Source organism: Pristiophorus japonicus, chromosome 3 (genome assembly GCF_044704955.1).
Source record: "Pristiophorus japonicus isolate sPriJap1 chromosome 3, sPriJap1.hap1, whole genome shotgun sequence".
NCBI classification, from domain to species: Eukaryota; Metazoa; Chordata; class Chondrichthyes; family Pristiophoridae; genus Pristiophorus; species Pristiophorus japonicus.
This window is the reverse complement of record NC_091979.1, coordinates 227,960,357-227,981,521: the sequence shown is the minus strand read 5'-3', so window position 1 is coordinate 227,981,521 and position 21,165 is coordinate 227,960,357. Positions and strand designations below refer to the sequence as shown.

Genomic DNA, 21,165 nt, shown 5'->3' with positions numbered 1-21,165 from the left:
ATAAATAATTGAAAAGGAAACATTTGCAGGGCTATGGGGAAAGAGGAGGGGGGGGCGTGGAACTAATTGGATCGCTCTTTCACAGAGCCAGCACAGGCACGATGGGCCGAATGGCCTCCTCCTGTGCTGTGAGATTCTATGATTCTGTTAATGTGTGTTCAGTGAGTGATATGTTTCATTTCATAGCTGAGCCTTTTTACCTCTTGCACAATATTTAAATGATTTATTTGAACCTAAATTGGCACCATTTACTTTCCCCACCAGACTGCAGCTGGCAATTATGACACATTGTTAATTCTGTATATTCCTGTCTGTGTAACAAGGCTACATTATCCTCATCTACAACATTGAGATTGGCAATTACAGCCGCAGTTGTTAGATGATGGGTTCTTATACAGACGGTGAAGGTGAGACGCACACTTACATTCATTGTGTCCACAGCAGAGCCTCTACCTGCAGCTACTCTCGTATTTACAAAACATTCCATTGCAGGGAAGCTGAAAAGGCCATTCAGCCCATCAAACCAGTTCCTCCCACAGGCCATGGACACTCTCCCCTATCATGGACTCTACCCACCCCATGTCAGGGGTCAGTGGGTCAGACTGTCGGGGTCAATGGGTCAGACAGTCGGGCGTCGGTGGGTCAGACTGTCGGGATCAATGGGTCAGACTGTCGGGGGTCAGTGGGTCAGACTGTCGGGGGTCAGACTGTCGGGGTCAGTGGGTCAGACTGTCGGGGGTCAGACTGTCGGGATTGGTGGGTTAGACTGTCGAGGTCAATGGGTAAGGGTCTCTGCCTGCTGGGTGAGCTTTGGCCTCCTGCACCTTCTTCTCCACCTCTGGCTGTCATGGTCACTGCCCCTCTGCACAGATCTCTGCATCGACCCCGTGTTCAGAAACCTCCTCACAATCCTTCCCTTCCGCCCTCGCGCTTCCCGACTTTCCCGACTTTCCCTCCTCTTCCCCGGGCTGATGTGAGTTTAACTGCTGGGTGTGAAGTATTTGAGATATTTCGCTCAGTGTTGGAATGCTGATCCTCGGAGACAGAAGGAAGAAGTGAGGCTCAGGATTAATCTGATTCACTCCCTCCTCCTACAGAATGGGGACTGGCTCACGCCAAGGCAATTTGTAACGCTGCTCAACAGCAGTACAAGGAGAGGTCTGCAGGTTCGGGGATAAACTGAGGCGCTCGGGTTCACCGCGGGCACAATGTCCAGCGAGTTGCAGCGAGAGATGGTGAGTCACCCGTGCTATTTGAGCCTTTGGTCAGAGTTCAGTGCGTGTTGGCTGCAGCAAGTCCTGGACCCTTCCTCGGAGAGGTTCGGTGGTTGGGGGAGGCTTTGCAGAGTGAGTTAGCCTTGTCCCTTCTGCTATTGGTCGCTTTATTTCCTTTAACACTGAGTGTGATGGGTGGTAAAAAACCACAGCAGTAATGATACTGTGAATGGGAGTAGGCTCGATGCTGGGGAAAAGCAGAGGAATTTGGAGGACAGGTTCACAGGACATTAAAGGCAGCACCTCAGGCTGAGAGGGCCATGAAACAAGCTAAAGAAATTCTATGTTTTATCACAAAAGGCACAGAATATAACAGCCAAGAGATAATGATGGGCTGATATAAATCCTCAGTACAACCTCAGTTACAGGACTAAGTGAGTGTGGGTCCACACCGCAGGAAGGATATTGGAGCTTTATAGAGGGTACTGAGCAGATGCTGCCTGGTATGAGGAAATACAAATACAAAAAAAGACTGGAAAAATTGTTCGTTAGAACAGAGCAGATTGCAGGCGATACAATAGAAATATTTAAAATGAAAATAAAATATTGGAATCAGATACAGGCCGCAGAGTTTTGGACGAGCTGAAGTTTACAGAGAGTGGAAGGTGGGTGGACAGCCAGGAGAGCGTTGCAATAGTCTAGTGCATGGATGAGGGTTTCAGCAGCAGATGGGCTGAGGCAGGCAGGAGTCGGGCGATGTTAGAGGGGAGCGATTAGGCAGTCTTTGTGATGAAGTGAATATAGGATCAGGAGCTCAACTGTTGTGTATGCAATAACTGCTGGACTGAGTACTGTTTAACTCCAAGAGGTATAACCTTGGCTCTGCTTTATTAAGGCTCAAAGTGACTAATATACAAAATGGCTGGCCTTTTATACTTGGGCTGCACAACAGTGCGTGCAGTGGCCAATGGTCTCCAATAGTGGCGCCATCTAATGGCTAGTGATCCCATACGTACATACATGACAATAGCCCCCCTGAGATATTAACACAGTTTTTTACAAATTCAGACGGTCTGGTATTTTACGCTCCCTGGTTGACCATCTTAGTTCAACTCCAGCCTTGGGTGAGTGTTCAGAGTCTGTTGTGACTGATGGCTGGGTGGCTGACCTTGTGGAAGTGGCAATGGCCATGTCAGGGACTGAAAGTCCATTTTCATTGAACATGTCAGTGATTGAAAGTCCCGATTCACTGATGACCACTGAGTCCTCTGATGACTGGGCGTAGGTTGGTTGGTCGTCGATTGTCTCTTCCTCCGACTGTTCCGGTTCGTCTATGTGCCGCAGCTTTGTCTGATCCATATGTTTCCTGCATGTTTGCCTATTTTTGAGCTTAACAATAAATACTCTGTTGCCCTCCTTGGCCATGACAGTACCAGCGATCCACTTGGACGCTGACCATAATTCAGAACATATACAGGATCATTTACAGAAATATCGTGTGACACAGCTGTGCGATCGTGATACCCTTGCTGACTTTGTCTTCTATATTCAACATGATTATTCAAGTCAGGGTGTACAAGAGATAGCTTGGTCTTAAGACCTCTCTTCATCATTAGTTCAGCAGGCGAGGCCCCAGTAAGTGTATGTGGTCTTGTCCTGTAACTAAGCAGTATGCATGACAGGTGGGTCTGCAGTGACCACAACCACAGACTCAACGGCGATTCTGCTGGTGCTTTGCTGAGCTGCATGCAAGTGTTGCACTGATGCACACATGATTCCAGCTCAGAGTCAATTCCCGGCCACCATACATGAGACCTGCCGATGGCTTTCATCATTACAATGCCGGGATGTGTGCTATGTAGCTCACGGACAAATTTCTCTCTCCCTTTCTTGGGCATAACAACACGATTGCCCCACAATATACAATCCGAATGAATAGACAGTTCGTCTTCGCGATGAATGTAAGGTTTGGTCTCCTCACACATTTACTTGGGTATGGCAGACCAATCACACTTGAGGATGCAACTCTTCACAACCGACTGGTCCAGGTCTTAACTTGTTGAGCCGTGACAGGGGTTCCTTCACTCTCAAAAGAATCCATAACTAACAATAGGTCCGCTGGTTGTGGCATTTCGACCTCTGGTGTGGGCAACAGCAGACGGCACAAAGCATTGGCGCAATTCTCGGTGTCAGGTCTATGGTGAATGACATAATCATAAGCGGATAATATCAGCGCCCACCTCTGGATGTGGGATGAAGTATTGGTATTGATACCTTTGTTTTCAGAGAACAGTGAAATGAGCGGCTTGTGATCTGTCTCCAGTTCAAACCAAAGACCAAACGAGTACTGATGCATCTTTTTAACCCCATACACACAGGCTAGTGCTTCTTCCTCTAACATGCTGTAGGCTCTTTCCGATTTAGACAAACTTTTTGAATCATACGCGATTGGTTGAAGTTTACCCAACTCATTAGCTTTTTGGAGTACGCAACCAATTCCATATGACGAAGCATTCCCGGCCAATACTAAACGTGTACATTGGTCATAATGTACCAGCAGCTTGTTAGAGCAAAGCAGATTAGTGGTTTTCTCAAAAGCTCTATCTTGAGCCGCATCCCACACTCAGTTGTCGCCTTTTCTTCGCAGCATGTGCAGTGGTTCTAATAAGGTGCTCAATTTAGGTAGGAAGTTTCCAAAGTAGTTGAGGAGACCCAGGAATGAACGCAGCTCGGTCACATTCTGTAGCTTGGGTGTATTCTTGATAGCCTTGGTTTTCGCGTCCGAGGGCCTGATGCCGTCAGCAGCAATTTTCCTCCCCAGAAATTCGACCTCTGGTGCCATGAAGACGCACTTCGAGCGTTTCAGTCTGAGTCCCACTTTGTCCAGACGATGTAGAACCTCTTCCAGGTTGTTCAGATGTTCCTCAGAGTCACGACCTGTGATCAGGATGTCATCTTGGAACACGACGGTTCTGAGAACGGACTTCAGTAGACTCTCCATGTTCCTGAATTTTTGCTGCAAATGAGCGAATTCCAAAAGGGCACCTGTGATAAATAAACAGTCCTTTATGCGTGTTAATGCATGCAAGTCTCTTCGACGTCTCGACCAGCTCCTGTGTCATGTAGGCCGATATCAAGTCCAGAACGATTTCCCCACGTTTAGCGTTGCAAACAAGTCATCAGCCTTCGGTAACGGGTATTGATCCTGTTTTGAAACCCTGATGATCGTAGCCTTGTAGTCTCCACAGATTCTGACTGTGCCATCAGTTTTCAGCACAGGAACAATAGGGCTGTCCCATTCATTAAATTCAACTGGTGATATGATCCCTTTACGCTGGAGTTTGTCCAGTTCGATTTCGACCTTCTCCCTCATCATATACGGAACTGCCCAAGCTTTATGATGGATGGGCCTTGCATCCGAGTCCACGTGGATCTACACCTTGGCTCCTGTGAAGTTGCCGATGCCTGGTTCGAACAGCGAGGGGAACTTGCTCAGTACTTGGGCACATGTATCTTCCTCCGACGACAATGCCTTGATGTCGTTCCAGTCGCATCTGATTTTTTTCAAGCCAGTTCCTGCCGAACAGTGTTGGGCAATTGCCTGGGACAATCCATAGCAGTAACTCGTGAACCGCACCGTCATACGACACTTTAATTGTGGCACTGCCAATCACCGTTATGTGTTCTTTGGTGTATATGCGCAACTTGGCATTGATTGGACTCAGCCTGGACCTCACAGCCTTAGTATCCCACAGCTTGCCGAATGCCCTCTGGCTCATTATCGATTGACTCGCCCTCGTGTCCAGTTCCATCGATACCGGCACCCCATTAAATTTCACGTTGATCACTATTGGTTTGCTCTTAGTTAGGAACGAGTACAGTCCATACACATCATCCTCCATGTGGTGTGTCGCAGCATGCTTGCTCATCTGCGGACACTTGCGCTGGAGATGCCCCACTCTCAGACAGCCTTTGCAACTATATTGCTTAAATCGGCACTGCTGGTGCCGGTGATTTCCCCCACAACGCCAACACGGAGAAATCGGATGCATTCCCGCTGGCGGACTTTGGGCAGCCACAGATTTCGCGTACGCAGTCGGGTAGGCCTTGTCATGTGCCGCTCTGCCGAACGCCGAATCAATCACATTTACAGTACTTGCTGAGTTTCGATTTTTCACTGATATCTGCTTTAGACTTCTATCCGTCGTCATGCATGACTGAGCGATCGTGACAGCCCTGTTCAAGTCCAACGTCTCCACCGCCAGTAGTTTACGCAGGATCACCTCGTGGTTGATGCCGATTACAAAGAAGTCCCGCAGCATGTCTACCAACACAGCCCCGAACTTACGCGGTCCCGCTAGACATCTCAGGTCGGCAACGAATTCCGCTGCATTCTGGCGATCTGAGCGAACGTGCTTATAAAATCTGTATCTCGAGATGATGATGATGCCTTCGTCTGGCTTAAGGTGATCCTGTACCAGTGCACACAATTCTTCATACGTCTTCTCTGTTGGACTCACAGGCAGGAGTAGATTCTTTATCAGACCATAAATTTTTGGACCGCAAACCGTGAGGAACACCGCCCGGCGCCGATCTGCGTCGCCGACCTCCTCCATTTTGTTGGCCACGGAGAACTGGTTCAAACGGCTCACAAAGTCTGCCCAATCTTCTCCTTCCACAAATCACTCCAACAATCCAATTGTGCTCATTTTTCCATGTAAAGGTTCTTGTTGCCTCGTCGCCAAATGTTGTGTATGCAGTAACTGTTTGACTGAGTACTGTTTAACTCCAAGAGGTATAACCTTAGCTCTGCTTTATTAAGGCCCAAAGTGACTAATATACAAAATGGCTGGCCTTTTATACTTGGGCTGCACACCAGTGATATCAGCCTAGGGATCGATACTGAGGTTACAAACATTCTGATTCAACCTGAGACAGTGGCTGGAGAGGTGAGTGGAATCAGTGACCAGGGTACGGAGTTTGCAGAAGGTGCAATAGTCACTACCTTGAGTCTTCCCAAGGTTTAACTGGAGGAAATTTCAGCTCATCCAAGACTGGGTGTCAGACAACACGGGGATAATGCGGAAAGAGCGTGCGGCAAACCTGTCCCACCCACCCCTTCCCTCAACGACTATTTGCCCCACCTGTGACAGAGACTGTGGTTCTTGCATTGGACTGTACAGCCACCTAAGAACTCATGCTGGGGAGCGGGCGGGGAAGTGGAGCTGAGTCCATGATCTGATCGGCCATGATCTTATTGAATGGCGGAGCAGGCTCGAGAGGCCGTATGCCTACTTCTGTTTCTATTTCTTATGTTCTTATGCTAAGAGTGGAAGCAAGTCTTCCTCAATTCCGAGGGACTGCCTATGATGATGATGATGATGATGATGATGATGATGATGATGAATGGAGGGGTTGAGAGAGGTGGTGGAGAGTAGAACTGGGTGTCATTAGCGTACATGTGGAACCTGACCATATGTCTGCGGATGATGTCGCCGAGGGGAAGCATGTGGGTGAAGAAAAGGAAGTGGCTGTGGATAGATCACAGAGTCATTACGGCACAGAAGGAGGCCATTCAGCCCATCGAGTCCCATGCCGGCTCTCTGTAGAGCAATCCAGTCAGTCCCATTGCCTCGCTCTATCTCCGTAGTCTTGCAAGTTAAATTGTCCTCAAGTGCCTTTTGAAATCATTGATCATCTCCGCTTCCACCACCCTCGTCGGCAGCAAGTTCCAGATCATTACCACTCGCTGCATAAAAAAGTTCTTCCTCACATCCCTCTTGCCCAAAACTATAAGGGCTGGATTTTAGGTTTTTATGTTTTCGGGGCGATAATTGTGATGGGATGGGCTAGTTAATGGCCGGGAATAGGTTGGGTCTTGGTTGTTAAGTTTGGACAGTTAGTCCCTGCGTCAGGGGACGCAGCACTTAGGGAGGCATTGTACACCCCTCTCGGCGCAAGCATGGGAAACTCCCGAGCTAAAGAGCTGGCCTGGGAACACTCCGAGAGACACCTGGGGGGGGGGGGGGGACCCTAAAAATAACCAACAAAAACATTCCCAAAACATTGCTCCCGCCACCACAACACAAAACGCACAAAATCGAAGAGAAAAAAACTATCGCACTTACATTTGGAGTCCATTACCTCCCTCCCGCCGATGGGCGGTTATTGCGGGTGCACTTCCAGGCGACAGGATTGGGCAAAACTCGCGCCGGTGTCACAACCAGGGGCGTTGCACACCCGGCGCAGCTCTTCCGGGTGGTGCTGCTCCGCGCCACCGCAAAACCCGACCCAAGGATCGCGGCGGGGCGCAGGAGACCTCACCACAAAGGACGGGAAAATCCAGCTCTAAATCTGTGACAGAGACAAATAGCAGACTGATAGCACCCTGTCACATCTACATGTCTGAATTTCAAGGGGTCACATGCCCCATGCACCCCCCCCAAAATAGACACTCCTTCGGTGCTTGATGAGCAGAGTCAGCGGGAAGGAGGCAGAGGGGAAAGGGTCTCACTGCAGGGTCCTCCCAACCTCTTGATCTGCTCCATAATATCCTGACTTGGAGGGGATACTGTTGACACCTGTAGCTCTGATCTGGTGGATACATTATCCCTTGTGGAGGGCTGGGGGGTGGTGGGGGGGGGTGGTGGTAGCGGGGGGGATGGGTATATGTTGATTTGTGTGAGACCGGGGCTGAGGTAGAAACTGCTGTTAGAGAGAAACAGGGAACTGCAAATCAGACAGGTGAGGCTGTTCAGAAAGTCTCAGCCTCAGGGCAGGGTTTGTACATCTGGGCGAGGCCTTTAGTCACTCCCAACTTGCCCAGACTGCGCCTCAATAAAAGCAGCAATCTGGCACAAATCAGATTCAAGCTATTAAATTAAAGAGAGAGAAAGGCATTCCGATCACATCAGTCAGTGTTCAAACCTCACACACAGGATAAGTGAGGCGCAAGAGGCAGAAAGCAACACAATCAACAGATCACAGAGACCTGCAACCTGGTACTGAGCGGCAGGTAGGAACTATTTAATTACAGACCAACGAAAACTCAAAGAAGTTTGTAAACTGAGGGCACAATCCTGGGTCTAGCGTGTGCGCCCCATTGTCATCATTGGAAACGTTCCTGAGCGGTTATTTCTCTGAATTTTCAATCGTTTATTATGTATGTTTTTTATGAATCAGTAAACAAGCCTGAGTTTCGGGCTCAGATTAAGTGCAGTTTGTTTCACATCACGCTGAAAAGTTTGTGTTCAAAGTTTACTTTATTTCAACAGATCTTTAAAAGTATTCGGCTCGAATGAGGTGACCAGATGGGTCTGTGAATAGTTAGGGGTCTGTGATGGTGGAGGGTCTGTGATTGGTCGAGGGTCTGTGATCGGTCGAGGGTCGGTGATTGAAGGAGGGTCCGTGATTGATAGCTCGTGTGTGATTAGTACAGGGTCTGCATGCCCGACACGAGACTCCCAAAGCAAGCACTCTACTCGGAACTCCTACATGGCAAACGAGCCCCAGATGGGCAGAGGAAACATTTCAAGGACACCCTCAAAGCGTCCTTGATAAAATACAACATCCTCCCTGACACCTGGGAATTCCTGGCCCAAGACCGCCTTAAGTGGAGGAAGAGCATCCAGGAAGGCACTGAGCACCTCGAGTCTCATCGCCGAGAGCATGCAGAAAACAAGCGCAGGCAGCGGAAGGAGCGTGCGGCAAACCAGATTCCCCACCCACCCTTTCCTTCAACCACTATTTGTCCCACCTGTGACAGAAACTGTAATTCCCGTATTGGACTGTACAGTCACCTGAGAACTCACTTTTAGAGTGGAAGCAAGTCTTCCTCGATTTCGAGGGACTGCCTATGATGATGATGATGTGATTGGTGGAGGGCCTGTGATTGGTACATGGTCTTTGGTTCGAAATGGGTCTGTGATTGGCAGATGGTGTGTGAGTAGAAGGTCTACGATTGGTAGAGGGGAGATGAGGGGTATTTGTTTTATGCAGCAAGTTGTTATGAACTGGAATGTGCTGCCTGAAAGGGCGGTGGAAGCAGATTCAGTAGTAACTTTCAAAGGGAATTGGATAATTACTTGAAATGGAAAAATTTGCAGGGATAGGGGAAAGAGCGGGGCAGTGGGACTAATTGGATCACTCTTGCAGAGAGCCGGCACAGGCACGGTGGGCTGAATGGCCTCCTTCTGTGCTGTAGGATTCTATGATTCTATGATTCCCCTACTACTGAGGTGAGCTGACTCAGCAGGGACCGGGAATGGGATCGCGGACATTCCTGGTCTGGGTGTCTCCGGACACACTGGCCGATGTACTGAGGAAATCAGCATTCCATATCCATTAATATCTTGAATTCGCCTCAATCTTCATCCTCTCTGAGGGCAGCAGTGGGTGCTCGCAGGATAGGCTGAGTCCTGATCACCCTGCTGCACTCTCACTGCTCTCTCTCTTTGTTTAATCACATAGAGGTAATTTAAACTTTGTCCTGTGCTGTGACGGGACTGCCACTTTCACTCTGAGCAACACTGAGCTGTGAAATGTTGCTGTTCACAGAGAACAGAGATGGATCCTGATCAACAACATAGGAATGCAGTCACGGGAGGTGGATTATTACTAGTCCAGTAATAACCACTACACCACCACACCATGTCCCAGGGATTGGTGCTGGGGTGATGCATCAGGTGTAATACTTTGGGGAAAAAAACCATAGGGACACACTTACTGAATGGTGTGAACCAGCTCAGGGAGAAGGTGCCAGAAATCTGGGAGCGACAGTGGAATCAACACTGACGACGTCCTGTCATTGCCAAGGTCACGATACTGGAGCTGTAGAGGGCTCTGGTCAAGCTGACCCTTGAGTAGTGCCCCCTGTTCTGATCACTGAGGTCAAAGGGCACATCCAAGTCAGGACACTGGAGTGGAGAAGGACAGCATGTGTAACATCATGGGGAATGAGTGATGGGGGAGGTTGGAGAACATTGGACTGCCAGCCCTGGGGACCTTGCAGAGTGATACCGGTCAGTGTAATATCGAGGTCAGTCTTGGACATTACTTCAAGTTAAGCCATAACTGCAGGACAAGGGACCCAGACTGGCAAACAGCAAGCTCAGGATAATAGAGGGAAATGTTGAAACTTGTCGAAGTGTTTTCTGGGTAGGAGGAGGCAGGTGTCTCCCACCCGCTGCTCCATTTCACTGATGTTTGTCTCGTGTGATCATAAGGACATAAGAATTAGGAGCAGGAGATATGGCCCCTCGAGCCTGCTCCGCCATTCAATAAGATCACGGCTGATCTTCGACCTCAACTCCATTTTCCCACCCGATCCCCATATCCCTTGATTCCCCTAGAGTCCAAAAATCTGTCGATCTCTGTCTTGAATATACTCAAAGACTGAGCCTCCAGAGCCTTCTGTGGTAGAGAATTCCAAAGATTCACCACCCTCTGAGTGAAGAAATTTCTCCTCATCTCAGTCCTAAATGGCTGACCCCTTATTCTGAGACTGTGACCTGGCTCTAGACTCCCCAGCCCGGGGAAACTTCCTCCCTGCATCTACTCTATCAAATCCTTTTATATATTTATATAATATTTTATATGTTTCAATTAGATCACCTCTCATTCTTCTAAACTAGGGAATATAGGTCCATTCTACTCCGTCTCTCCTCACAGAACAAGCCCCCATCCCAGGAATCAGTCTGGAGAACCTTTGTTGCATTCCTTCTATGGCAAGTATCCTTCCTCAGGTAAAGAAACCAAAACTATACACAATACTCCAGCTGTGGTCTCCCCAAAGCCCTATATAATTGTAGTAAAACATCTTTATTCTTATACTCAAATTCCTTTGTAATAAAGGCTTATAAATCCTGGATCAGGTATGTTATTGTTGGATACAAAATAAAGGCACAGACAGCAAGAAATACAGATAATCACCTGAGCTCATCACATAGAGATAAAGAGAGTGGGCCATGGACAGATAGAGAGACAGAGACATGTCAGAGTGAGAGAGAGAGTGTCAGAGAGAGAGTGTCAGAGAGAGAAAGTGTCACAGAGAGAGGGTGGCAGAGAGAGAGAAAGAGAGAGTGTCAGAGAGAGAAACAGAAAGAGAGAGTGTCAGAGAGAGAGAGACATAGAGAGTGACAGAGAGATAGAGTGATGGAGAGTCAGAGAGTGACAGAGACAGAGAGAGACAGAAAGAGAGAGAGAGTGTCAGAGAGATATGCTGTCACCATAAGGAGTAAGAACAAGAGTCAACTAGAGAGAGAAAAACATTCACAGAGATCAGACTCACAGAAAGAGACAAAGAAACAGACAGAGAGAGAGATTCAGATCCCGCCCTCTCTCCCTTGCTCTCTCTCTCTTGTTCCATATCTCTCTCACACTCTCCCTCTATCCCTTCCTCCCTCATTCCCTCCCTCTCTCCTTGCTGACAGGGCAGAATGACATGGGATTGGACTGTCCACTTGCTCTGACATCGAGCACAGTTTGAAACCCCTCGAGTTTCATTTCAACGATCATTCTGACAAAAGTTCAGATAAATTAACAGGCAGAAATCTGAAGAATGAGGGCGGTTTGAATCTAGACTAAACCACAGATCCTTCCGTTGTGAGAAGATCTGAGGAGCATTTCATGGGTTGGAATTTGATCTGTTTCTGTGCATATTTAAAAGAAAAGGAATGTTGTGTAACGAGGCGATTAAACAGATCTGAACAATTGCAGAATCTTCCCAGTAATTACAGAGCGGAGTTGGATTGGCCGGAAATCTCTTTCTCCGGATAATCAGACATCAGTAATGGTAGTTTCAGTAGTTTTCCGGCCTCACTTTGTGAACTGCTGGGATTGGAGGCTGTGCTCAGCCTCCCTCCTGCTGGGATCTGCTGGTGGCTTTTGCAGGAACACCACAGCTGCTGCGATTAGGAAACACCTCAGGGAATCAGCAGCCCCAGCCGAATTCCCCCGCCTGGGTTTTCTCTTCCATTCTGATCGGCTATTCCTCCTCCAATTTCCACCTCTTCGCTCCTCAAGGTGCTGACTGGCTGAAATCCAGTCCCATAAGCTTGTGATGTGGTGTCAGCTGTGGCTCAGTGAGATCGTGGATTCAAGTCCCACTCCAGAGACTGGAGCACAAAAATCTAAGCTGACACTCCCAGTGCAGTACTGAGGGAGTGATGCACTGTTGGAGGGACAGTACTGAGGGAGTGTTGCACTGTTGGAGGGGCAGTACTGAGGGAGTGCCGCACTGTCGGAGGGGCAGTACTGAGGGAGTGCTGCACTGTCGGAGGGGCAGTACTGAGGGAGCACCGCTTGTCAGAGGGGCAGTACTGAGGGAGTGCCGCACTGTCGGAGGGAGAGTACTGAGGGAGTGCTGCACTGTCAGAGGGACAGTACTGAGGGAGTGCTGCACTGTCGGAGGGACAGTACTGAGGGAGCGCTGCATTGTCGGAAGAGCAGTACTGAGGGAGCGCTGCACTGTCGGTGGTGCCATCTTTTAGATGAGATGTTAAACCAAGGCCATGTCTGCCCTCTCAGGTGGATAGAAACATAGAAATCTACAGTGCAGAAGGAGGCTATTTCGGCCCATCGTGTCCGCGCCGGCCAACAAAGAGCCACACGACCCTCGGTCAGCAGCCCTGAAGGTTGCATATAAACAATGGCGGAAAGATAAAAAGCACCCAGCCCAACCAGTCCGCCCCACACAACTGCGACAACCCCTGCACCGCAACATTCTACATTCCACCCCAACCGGAGCCATGTGAGAGGCAAAAAAACAGATTAAAAACCCAGGCCAATTTAGGGAGAAAAAATCTGGGAAAATTCCTCTCCAACCCACCTATGATCGAAACTAGTCCAGGAGATCACCCTGGCCATATTTGATTCTCTGCAGTACTTACTATCATATCTAATCCCACCTACCAGCTCTAGGTCCATAACCCTGCAGGATACGGTACTTCAAGTGCCCATCCAAGCACCTTTTAAATGTGGTGAGGGTTTCTGCATCCACCACCCTTCCAGGCAGTGAGTTCCAGGCCCCCACAACCCTCTGCGTGAAGAAGCCTCCCCTCAAATCCCCTCTATACCTTCCACTAACCACCTTAAAACTATGCTCCCTTGTAATTGACCCCCCCATTATCCATTATATCCAGGCTCCTCAAAATTTTATACGCCTCAATGAGGTCTCCTCTTAGCTTCCTCTGTTCCAAACCCAGCCTATCCAATCTGTCCTTATAGCTAAGATTCTCCATTCCAGGCAGAATCTTCGTAAATCTCCTGCACCCTCTCTAGTGCAATCACGACCTTCCTATAATACAGCGGCCAGAACTGCATGCAGTACTCCAGCTGGGGCATAACCAAAGTTTTGTACAATTTAAGCATAACCTCCCTGCTCTTGTACTCTATGCCACGGCCAATAAAGGCAAGCATTCCGTATGCCTTCTTAACCACCTTTTCCACCTGGCCTGCTACATTCAGGGACAAGCACTCCAAGGTCCCTTTGTTCAGCTACACTTTTAAGTGGCCTACCATTCCTTATTAGCCCTCCTCATACTTCTCCAAATTAAATTCCATTTGCCATTGTTCTGCCTACCTGACCAGTAGATTGTAGGATGTAAAAGATCCCAAGGCACTATTTGAAGATGAGCAGGGGAGTTCTCTCCGGTGTCCTGGGGCCAATATTTATCCTGCAATCAACATCACTAAAACAGATTATCTGGCCATTTTCACATTGCTGTGTGTGGGAGCTTGCTATGCGCAGATTGGCTGCTGCATTTCCTACATTACAACAGTGACTACACTTCAAAAGGAACTTCACTGGCTGTAAAGTGCATTGGGCGGTTCGGAGGTGGTGAAATGCGCTGCAGAAATCAAGTCTGTCTTTGTTCCCTCAAGCTGCTGAACTAACACAGCTTGTTCAAGTGCCCCGCACTGTTTGAAGAGCAGGGAGTTGTGGCCAACAGTCCGCCCTCAATAATTGTACATAACACACTGAAACATGTTACGCGGCGCTGTATCAATATTAGACTTTCTCTTCTCCTGCCAGTGTTTAATCTCCATTTTCTCTCTCTTTTTACAGCTGACTATGAAATGGAGAGCGTAGGAAATTATCACAAACTGAACCACGGCGATTATTCTGACACTGGTAAATGACTGTTCAGATTAAATTCCATGGCAGACTGTAAAACAATCTGAGGCGATTTATTGGAACAATTGACAGAAACAGTGAAGAGTTAAACCAGTATTCTCAACATGTACACTAATGTATTATAATGGATTTCCAAAAGGAATTCGATAAAGTGCCACATAAAAAGTTGTTGTGCAAGATAAGGGTTCATGGGGTTGGGGGTAATGTATTAGCATGGATTGAGGATTGGTTAACAGACAGAAAACAGAGAGTCGGGATAAAAGGGTCATTTTCACGTTGGCTGTAACTAGTGGGGTGCCGCAAGGATCACTGCTGGGGCCTCAGCTATTCACAATCTATATTAATGAATTAGATGAAGGGACCGAGTGCAGTATATCTATGTTTGCTGACAATACAAAGCTAGGTGGGAAAGTAAACTGTGAGGAGAATACAAGGGGCTGGATTTTTGGTTGAGGGTTTTTAAAGGCGGTAATGTCAGGTGGTGGGTAAATTTAGCACCAAGAAATGGTTTGCGTCGGCAGCCACAAAATTCAGCAGCTGCGGCCTGAGAGTGGCGTGGAGTGCTGAGGGAAACGTTCCATACTTATCTTAGGGCGCTAGGCCGGGTGAGCAACTGAATATCCGTTGCTAAAGAGCTGGATTTGTAGCACCCTAAAAGGGGCCTCCCTAGAAAAAATAGCCAAAAAACACAAAAAATATTCCGAATATATTACTCACCCCAAATAAAGATAAATCGCAAAAAGAAAACAAAAAAAACAATCACACTTACCTCCTGCAGTCGTTCCTTCCCTCACCGCTGCCAGTACAGCTCGGACCACCAACTTTCTCTGGCGGGTTGGCTACGAGACGCTACGGGGTCGGCACAAAACAAATTTTGAGATCAGGACAATACCAGGAGCGTTGCACACCGGCGCGACGCTCCCGGGTGGTACTGCTCAGCGCCACCGCAAAACCGGCACCAAATTTCCTGGCAGGGCGCTGGAAGCTGGCCGCCCAGCCGGTAAGCATTTTGAGACCCATTACCGCCCCTCTGGGGCACTAACAGAGGCGCAGTCCAAATGAAAATCCAGCCCAAAGGGTCTGCAAAGGGATATAAACAGGTTAAGTGAATGCGTGATAAGGTGATAGATGGGGAAATGTGAGGTTATTCACTTTGTTAGGATGAATAGAAAAACTGAATATATTTTAAATGGTGAGAAACTATTAAATGTTGGTGTTCAGAGAGATTTGGGTGTCCTCGTGCAAGAAACACCGAGAGTTAGCATGCAGGTACAGCAAGCAATTAGGAAGGCAAATGGCATGTTGGCCTTTATTGCAAGAGGGTTGGAGTATAAGAGTAAGGAAGTCTTGATACAATGGTACAGGGCTCTGGTGAGACCACACCTGGAGTACTGTGCACAGTTTTGGTCTCTTTATCTGAGGAAGGATAAATTTGTCTTGGGATTGATCTTGGGATGATTAATAGGTTTGATCAAATAGCCATTACAGACGTGGTTGCAAAGTGACCAAAGTTGACATCTAAATATTCCTGAATACTTAACTTTTAGAAGAGATAGGCAAAATGGAAAAGGAGGAGACGTAGCCCTCATAATAAAGGATGGGATCAAGACAGTAGGGAGAATGGATCTTAGCTCGGAAAATCAAGAAGTAGAATCAGTTTGGGTGGAGCTAAGAAACAGCAAGGGGCAGAAAACATTGGTGGGAGTTGTTTATAGGCCCCCAAACAGTAGTGGTAATGTAGGGCAGAGTGCACATCAGAACATTAGAGGTGCATATAACAAAGGTAATACAATAATCATGGGGGACTTTAATCTACATATAGACTGGGCAAACCAAATTTGCAGTAATGGTATAGAAGATGAATTCATGGAATGTATACAAGATAGTTTTCTAGATCACTATGTTGAGGAACCAACTAGAGAACAGGCCATTTTAGATCTAGTATGCAATGAGAATGGGTTAATTAATAACCTTGTATTAAAGGAGCATTTAGGGAAGAGTGACCATAATATGATAGAATTTTACATTAAGTTTGAAAGTGATTTAGTTAAATCCAAAACTAGGGTCTTAAATCTAAACAAAGGAAACTATGTAATATATTAGCATGGATTGAGGATTGAATAACTAATAGAAAACAGTGTGTCGGGATAAATGGGTAATTTTCCAGTTGGCAAACAGTAACCAACGGAGTGCCGCAGGGATTGGTGCTGGGGCTTCAACTATTTACAATCTATATTAGTGGCTTGGATGAAAGGACCAAGTGTAATGTAACCAAGTTTGCTGATGATACAAAGATGGATGGAAAGCAAATTGTGAGGAGGATACAAACAATCTGCAAAGGGATATAGACAGGCTAAGTGAGTGGGCAAAAATTTGGAGTATAATGTGTGGTTATCCACTTTGGCAGAAAAAATAGAAAGCAAATCATAATTTAAATGGAGAAAGATTGCAAAGTGCTGCAGTAGAGAGAGACCTGGGGGTCCTTGTGCATGAAACACAAAAAGTTGTATGCAGGTACAGCAAGTAAATTTACCCACCGCCTGACATTACCGCCTTTAAAAACCCTCAACCAAAAATCCAACTCCTTGTATTCTCCTCACAGCTTACTTTCCCACCTAGCTTTCGGTCCCTTCATCTAATTCATTAATATAGATTGTGAATAGCTGAGGGATAAATTAAATGTTGGCCTTTATTGCAAGGGGGATAGAGTATAAAAGCAGAGAAGTCCTGCTACAACTGTATAGTGTATTGGTGAGGCCACACCTGGAGTACTGCGTACAGTTTTGGTCTCCTTATTTAAGGAAGATATACTTGCATTGGAGGCAGTTCAGAGAAGGTTCACTAGGTTGATTCCAGAGATGAGGGGGTGACTTATGAAGATAGGTTGAGTAGGTTGGGCCTATACTCATTGGAATTCAGAAGAATGAGAGGTGATCGTATCGAAACATATAAGATAATGAGAGGACTCGACAAGGTGGATGCAGAGAGGATATTTCTACTCATAAGGGAAACTAGAACTAGGGTGAATAGTCTCAGAATAAGGGACCACCATTTAAAACAGAGATGAGGAGGTATTTCTTCTCTCAGAGGGTTGTAAATCTATGGAATTTTCTGCCCTAGAGATCTGTGGAGACTGTGTCATTGAATATATTTAAGGCGGAGATAGACAGATATTTGAGCGATAAGGGAATAAAGGGTTATGGGGAGCAGGCAGAGAAGTGGAACTGAGTCCATGATCTGATCAGCCATCATCTTATTAAAGGGCGGAACAAGCTCGAGGTCAGGTGACCTACTCCTGCTCCTATTTCTTATGAACCTTATGATTCTTACATAAGTATGAGGGGAGAGTTGGCTAAGATAGATTGGGAAACTACATTAAAAGGTATGATGGTAGACAAGCAATGGCTAGCATTTGCTGAATTAATACATAATTTACAACATTCTTTTAAGGCACAAAAAACCCTACAAGAAAAGTGATCCAACCGTAGCTAACAAGAGAAGTTAAAGATAGTATTAGATCAAAGGAAGAGGCTTATAATGTTGCCAAAAAACGCAGTAAGCCTGAGGATTGGGAGGATTTTAGAATTCAGCAAAGGAGGACCAAGAAATTGATAATGGGAAAATAGAATATGAGAGTAAACTAGCGAGAGACATAACAACATACTGTAAAAGCTTCTACAGGTGTGTAAAAAGGACAAGATTAGCTAAAGTAATTGTGGGTCCCTTACAGGCTGAGACAGGAGAAATTATAATGGGGAATAAGGAAATGGCAGAGAAATTAACCAAATACTTTGTGTCTGTCTTTACGGAAGAAGACGCAAAAAAAATTCAAGACAAAGTGGAGTATCAAGGGTCCAGCGAGAATGAGGAACTGAAAGAAATTAGTATCAGTAAAAAAATAGTACTGGAGAAATTAATGGGACTGAAAGCAGATAAATCCCCTGGACCTGATGGCCCACATCCTAAGGATTTAAAAGAGGTGGCTATAGAGATAGTGGATGCATTGGTTGTCATATTCCAAAATTCCATAGATTCTAGAACAGTTCCCGCAGATTGTAAGGCAGCTAATGTAACCCCGCTATTTAAGAAAGGAGGGAGAGAGAAAACAGGGAACTACAGACCAGTTAGCCTGACATAAGTAGTAGGGAAAATGCTCGAATCTATTATTAAGGGCGTGGTAACAGGGCAGAATCAATACAGATTTATGAAAGGGAAATCATGTTTGACAAATCTGTTACAGTTTTTTGAGGCTGAATAGATAAGGGGGGGCCAGTGGATCTGGTGTATTTGGATTTTCAGAAGGCATTTGATAAGATGCCACACAAGAGGTTATTGAACAAAATTAGGGCTCATGGGATTGGGGGTAATATACCAGCATGGATTGAGGATTGGTTAACGGACAGAAAACAGAAAGGAGGAATAAACGGGTCTATTTCAGGTTGGCAGGCTGTAACTAGTAGGGTGCCGCAAGGATCAGTGCTTGGGCCCCAGCTATTCACAATCTATATCAATGATTTGGATGAGGGGACCAAATGTAATACATCCAAGTTTGCTGATGATACAAAGCTAGGTGGGAATGTAAGTTGTGAGGAGGATGCAAAGAGATATAGACAGGCTAAGTGAGTGGGCAAGAACATGGCAAGAATGTGGAGAAATGTGAAGTTATCCACTTTGGTAGGAAAAATAAAAAAGCAGAGTATTTTTTAAATGGTGAGAGTATTGGTGATCAGAGGGATCTGGGTGTCCCTGTACACGAATCACTGAAAATTAACATGCAGATACAGTAAGCAATTAAGAAAGCAAATGGCATGTTGGCCTTTATTACAAGAGGATTTGAGTATAAGAGTAAAGACGTCTTACTGCAATTATACAGACTCTGGTGAGACCGCACCTGGAGTATTGAGTACAGTTTGGTCTCCTTACCTAAGGAAGGATATACTTACTGATTCCTGGGATGAGGGGATTGTCCTATGAGAAGAGATTGAATAGACTGGGCCTATATTCTCTAGAGTTTAGAAGAATGAGAGGTAATCTCATTGAAACATGCAAAATTCTTACAGGGCTTGACAGGGTAGATGCAGGGAGGATATTTCCCCTGGCTGGGGAGTCTAGAACCAGGGGTCACTGTCTCAGAATAAGGAGTTGGCCATTTAGGACTGAGATGAGGAGAAACTTCTTCCCCCAGAGGGTTGTGAATCTTTGGAATTCTCTACCCAGAGGGCTGTGAAGGCTCAGTCTTTGTGTATATTGAAGACGGAGATCGATAGATTTTTGGATATTAAGTGAACCAAGGGATATGGGGCTAGTGCAAGAAAGTGGAGTTGAGGTAGAAGATCAGCCATGATCTCATTGAATGGCAGAGCAGGCTTGAGAGGCCAAATGGCCTACTCCTGCTCCTAATTCTTATGTTATGTTCTTATGAGAGGGCTGTCCTATGAGGAGAGTTTGAGTAGGTTGGGCCTATGCTCTCTGAAGTTTAGAAGAATGAGAGTTGATCCCATGGAAATATATAAGATAGGATTAACAGGGTAGATGCTGAGAGGTTGTTTACCCTGGCTGGAGAGTCTAGAACTAGGGGGCATAGTCTCAGGATAAGGGGTCGGCCATTTAAGACTGAGATGAGGAGGAATTTCTTCACTCAGAGGGTTGTGAATCTTTGGAATTCTCTACCCCAAAGGGCTGTGGATGCTGAGTCATTGAGTATATTCAAGGCTGAGATAGATGTTTGGAAACAAGGGATATAGTTCAGGTGGGAAAGTGGAGTTGAGGTCGAAGATCAGCCATGATCTTATTGAATGGTGTAGCAGGTTCGAGGGGCTGAATGGCCGACTCCTGCTCCTAATTCTTATGTTCTAATAAATCATCAGAGCATGTGGTACAGTAATAAATCAGCGTTACCTGGGGTATAGTCCTGGGCTGGACTGTCAGCCCGGATCCAATGCTGAGTTCTGGAGTGAGGTCTGAACATGAGAGACTCTCTGATGTGGATACATTGTTCTGATCTGCTGCTAACTCCAGGTATTTCCATCTCCTGCCAGGTGTCTTTGAAATAGAGAATAGCAGGAACAGGAAGATGGACGGAGGAGGCTACTCGGACAGTGGTAAGGGCACACTTGCTGGGGACGGTGGGGCACTGTAGGGTAATTAGGGGGCAGTGGACCTGCCCAATGGGGAATCATTGAGCGGGCCCTGTCAAGAGTAAGGTGAGCAGAGGTGAGTGGGGGGCAGTGAGGGTACAGTCAAGCGACATGGTCTGGACTTTGTAGACTTGTGTTTCCCAGACCGGAGTCAGTAACATTCTCGACATTAAACATTCCCTGCCGGTGTCAGGAGATCAGCGTTAGACACACTAACCTGCCACAGACTGTGACTGTCCCCTGGGGAGACAGGAACCGGTCACACTTTCTCCAGTGTGCAGTCTGACTTGTGGTTTGTGGTTAGTGTCAGCCGTGGCTCAGTGGGCAGCACACTCACCTCTGAGTCAGAAGGGTGTGGTTTCAAGCCTCACTCCAGGGACTTGAGCACATAAATCTAGGTTGACACTCCCAGCGCAGTGCTGAGGGAGTGCTGCACTGTCAGAGGTGCTGTCTTTTGGATGAGATGTTAAACCGAGGCTTGGTCTGCTCTCTCAAGTGGATGTAAAAGATCCCATGGCACTATTTTGAAGAAGAGCAGGGGAGTTATCCCCGGTGTTCTGGGCCAATATTTATCCCTCATTCAATATAACAAAAACAGATTATCTGGTCGTTATCGCATTGCTGTTTGTGGGAGCTTTCTGTGCGCAAATTGGCTGCCGCGTTTCCCACATTACAACAG

The 21,165-nt window shown here is 46.8% G+C and overlaps 1 protein-coding gene across 3 annotated transcripts in view; it reads left to right on the top strand.

Moving 5' to 3' along the window:
- The first annotated feature begins 1,187 nt into the window (after positions 1-1,187).
- Positions 1,188-21,165, top strand: part of LOC139260151 (collagen alpha-1(XVII) chain-like) — a 112,596-nt gene continuing 92,618 nt past the window's right edge. For 2 of the 3 annotated variants that reach the window (XM_070876374.1, XM_070876371.1), the window contains exons 1-3: positions 8,123-8,229; positions 14,281-14,346; positions 20,388-20,450. In XM_070876374.1, the coding sequence (XP_070732475.1) occupies positions 14,292-14,346; positions 20,388-20,450 (118 nt within the window). In that variant the 5' untranslated portion in view covers positions 8,123-8,229; positions 14,281-14,291. Of the gene's footprint in view, positions 1,236-8,122; positions 8,230-14,280; positions 14,347-20,387; positions 20,451-21,165 lie in introns of those variants that run through there. The other variant, XM_070876373.1, reaches the window with a different exon arrangement.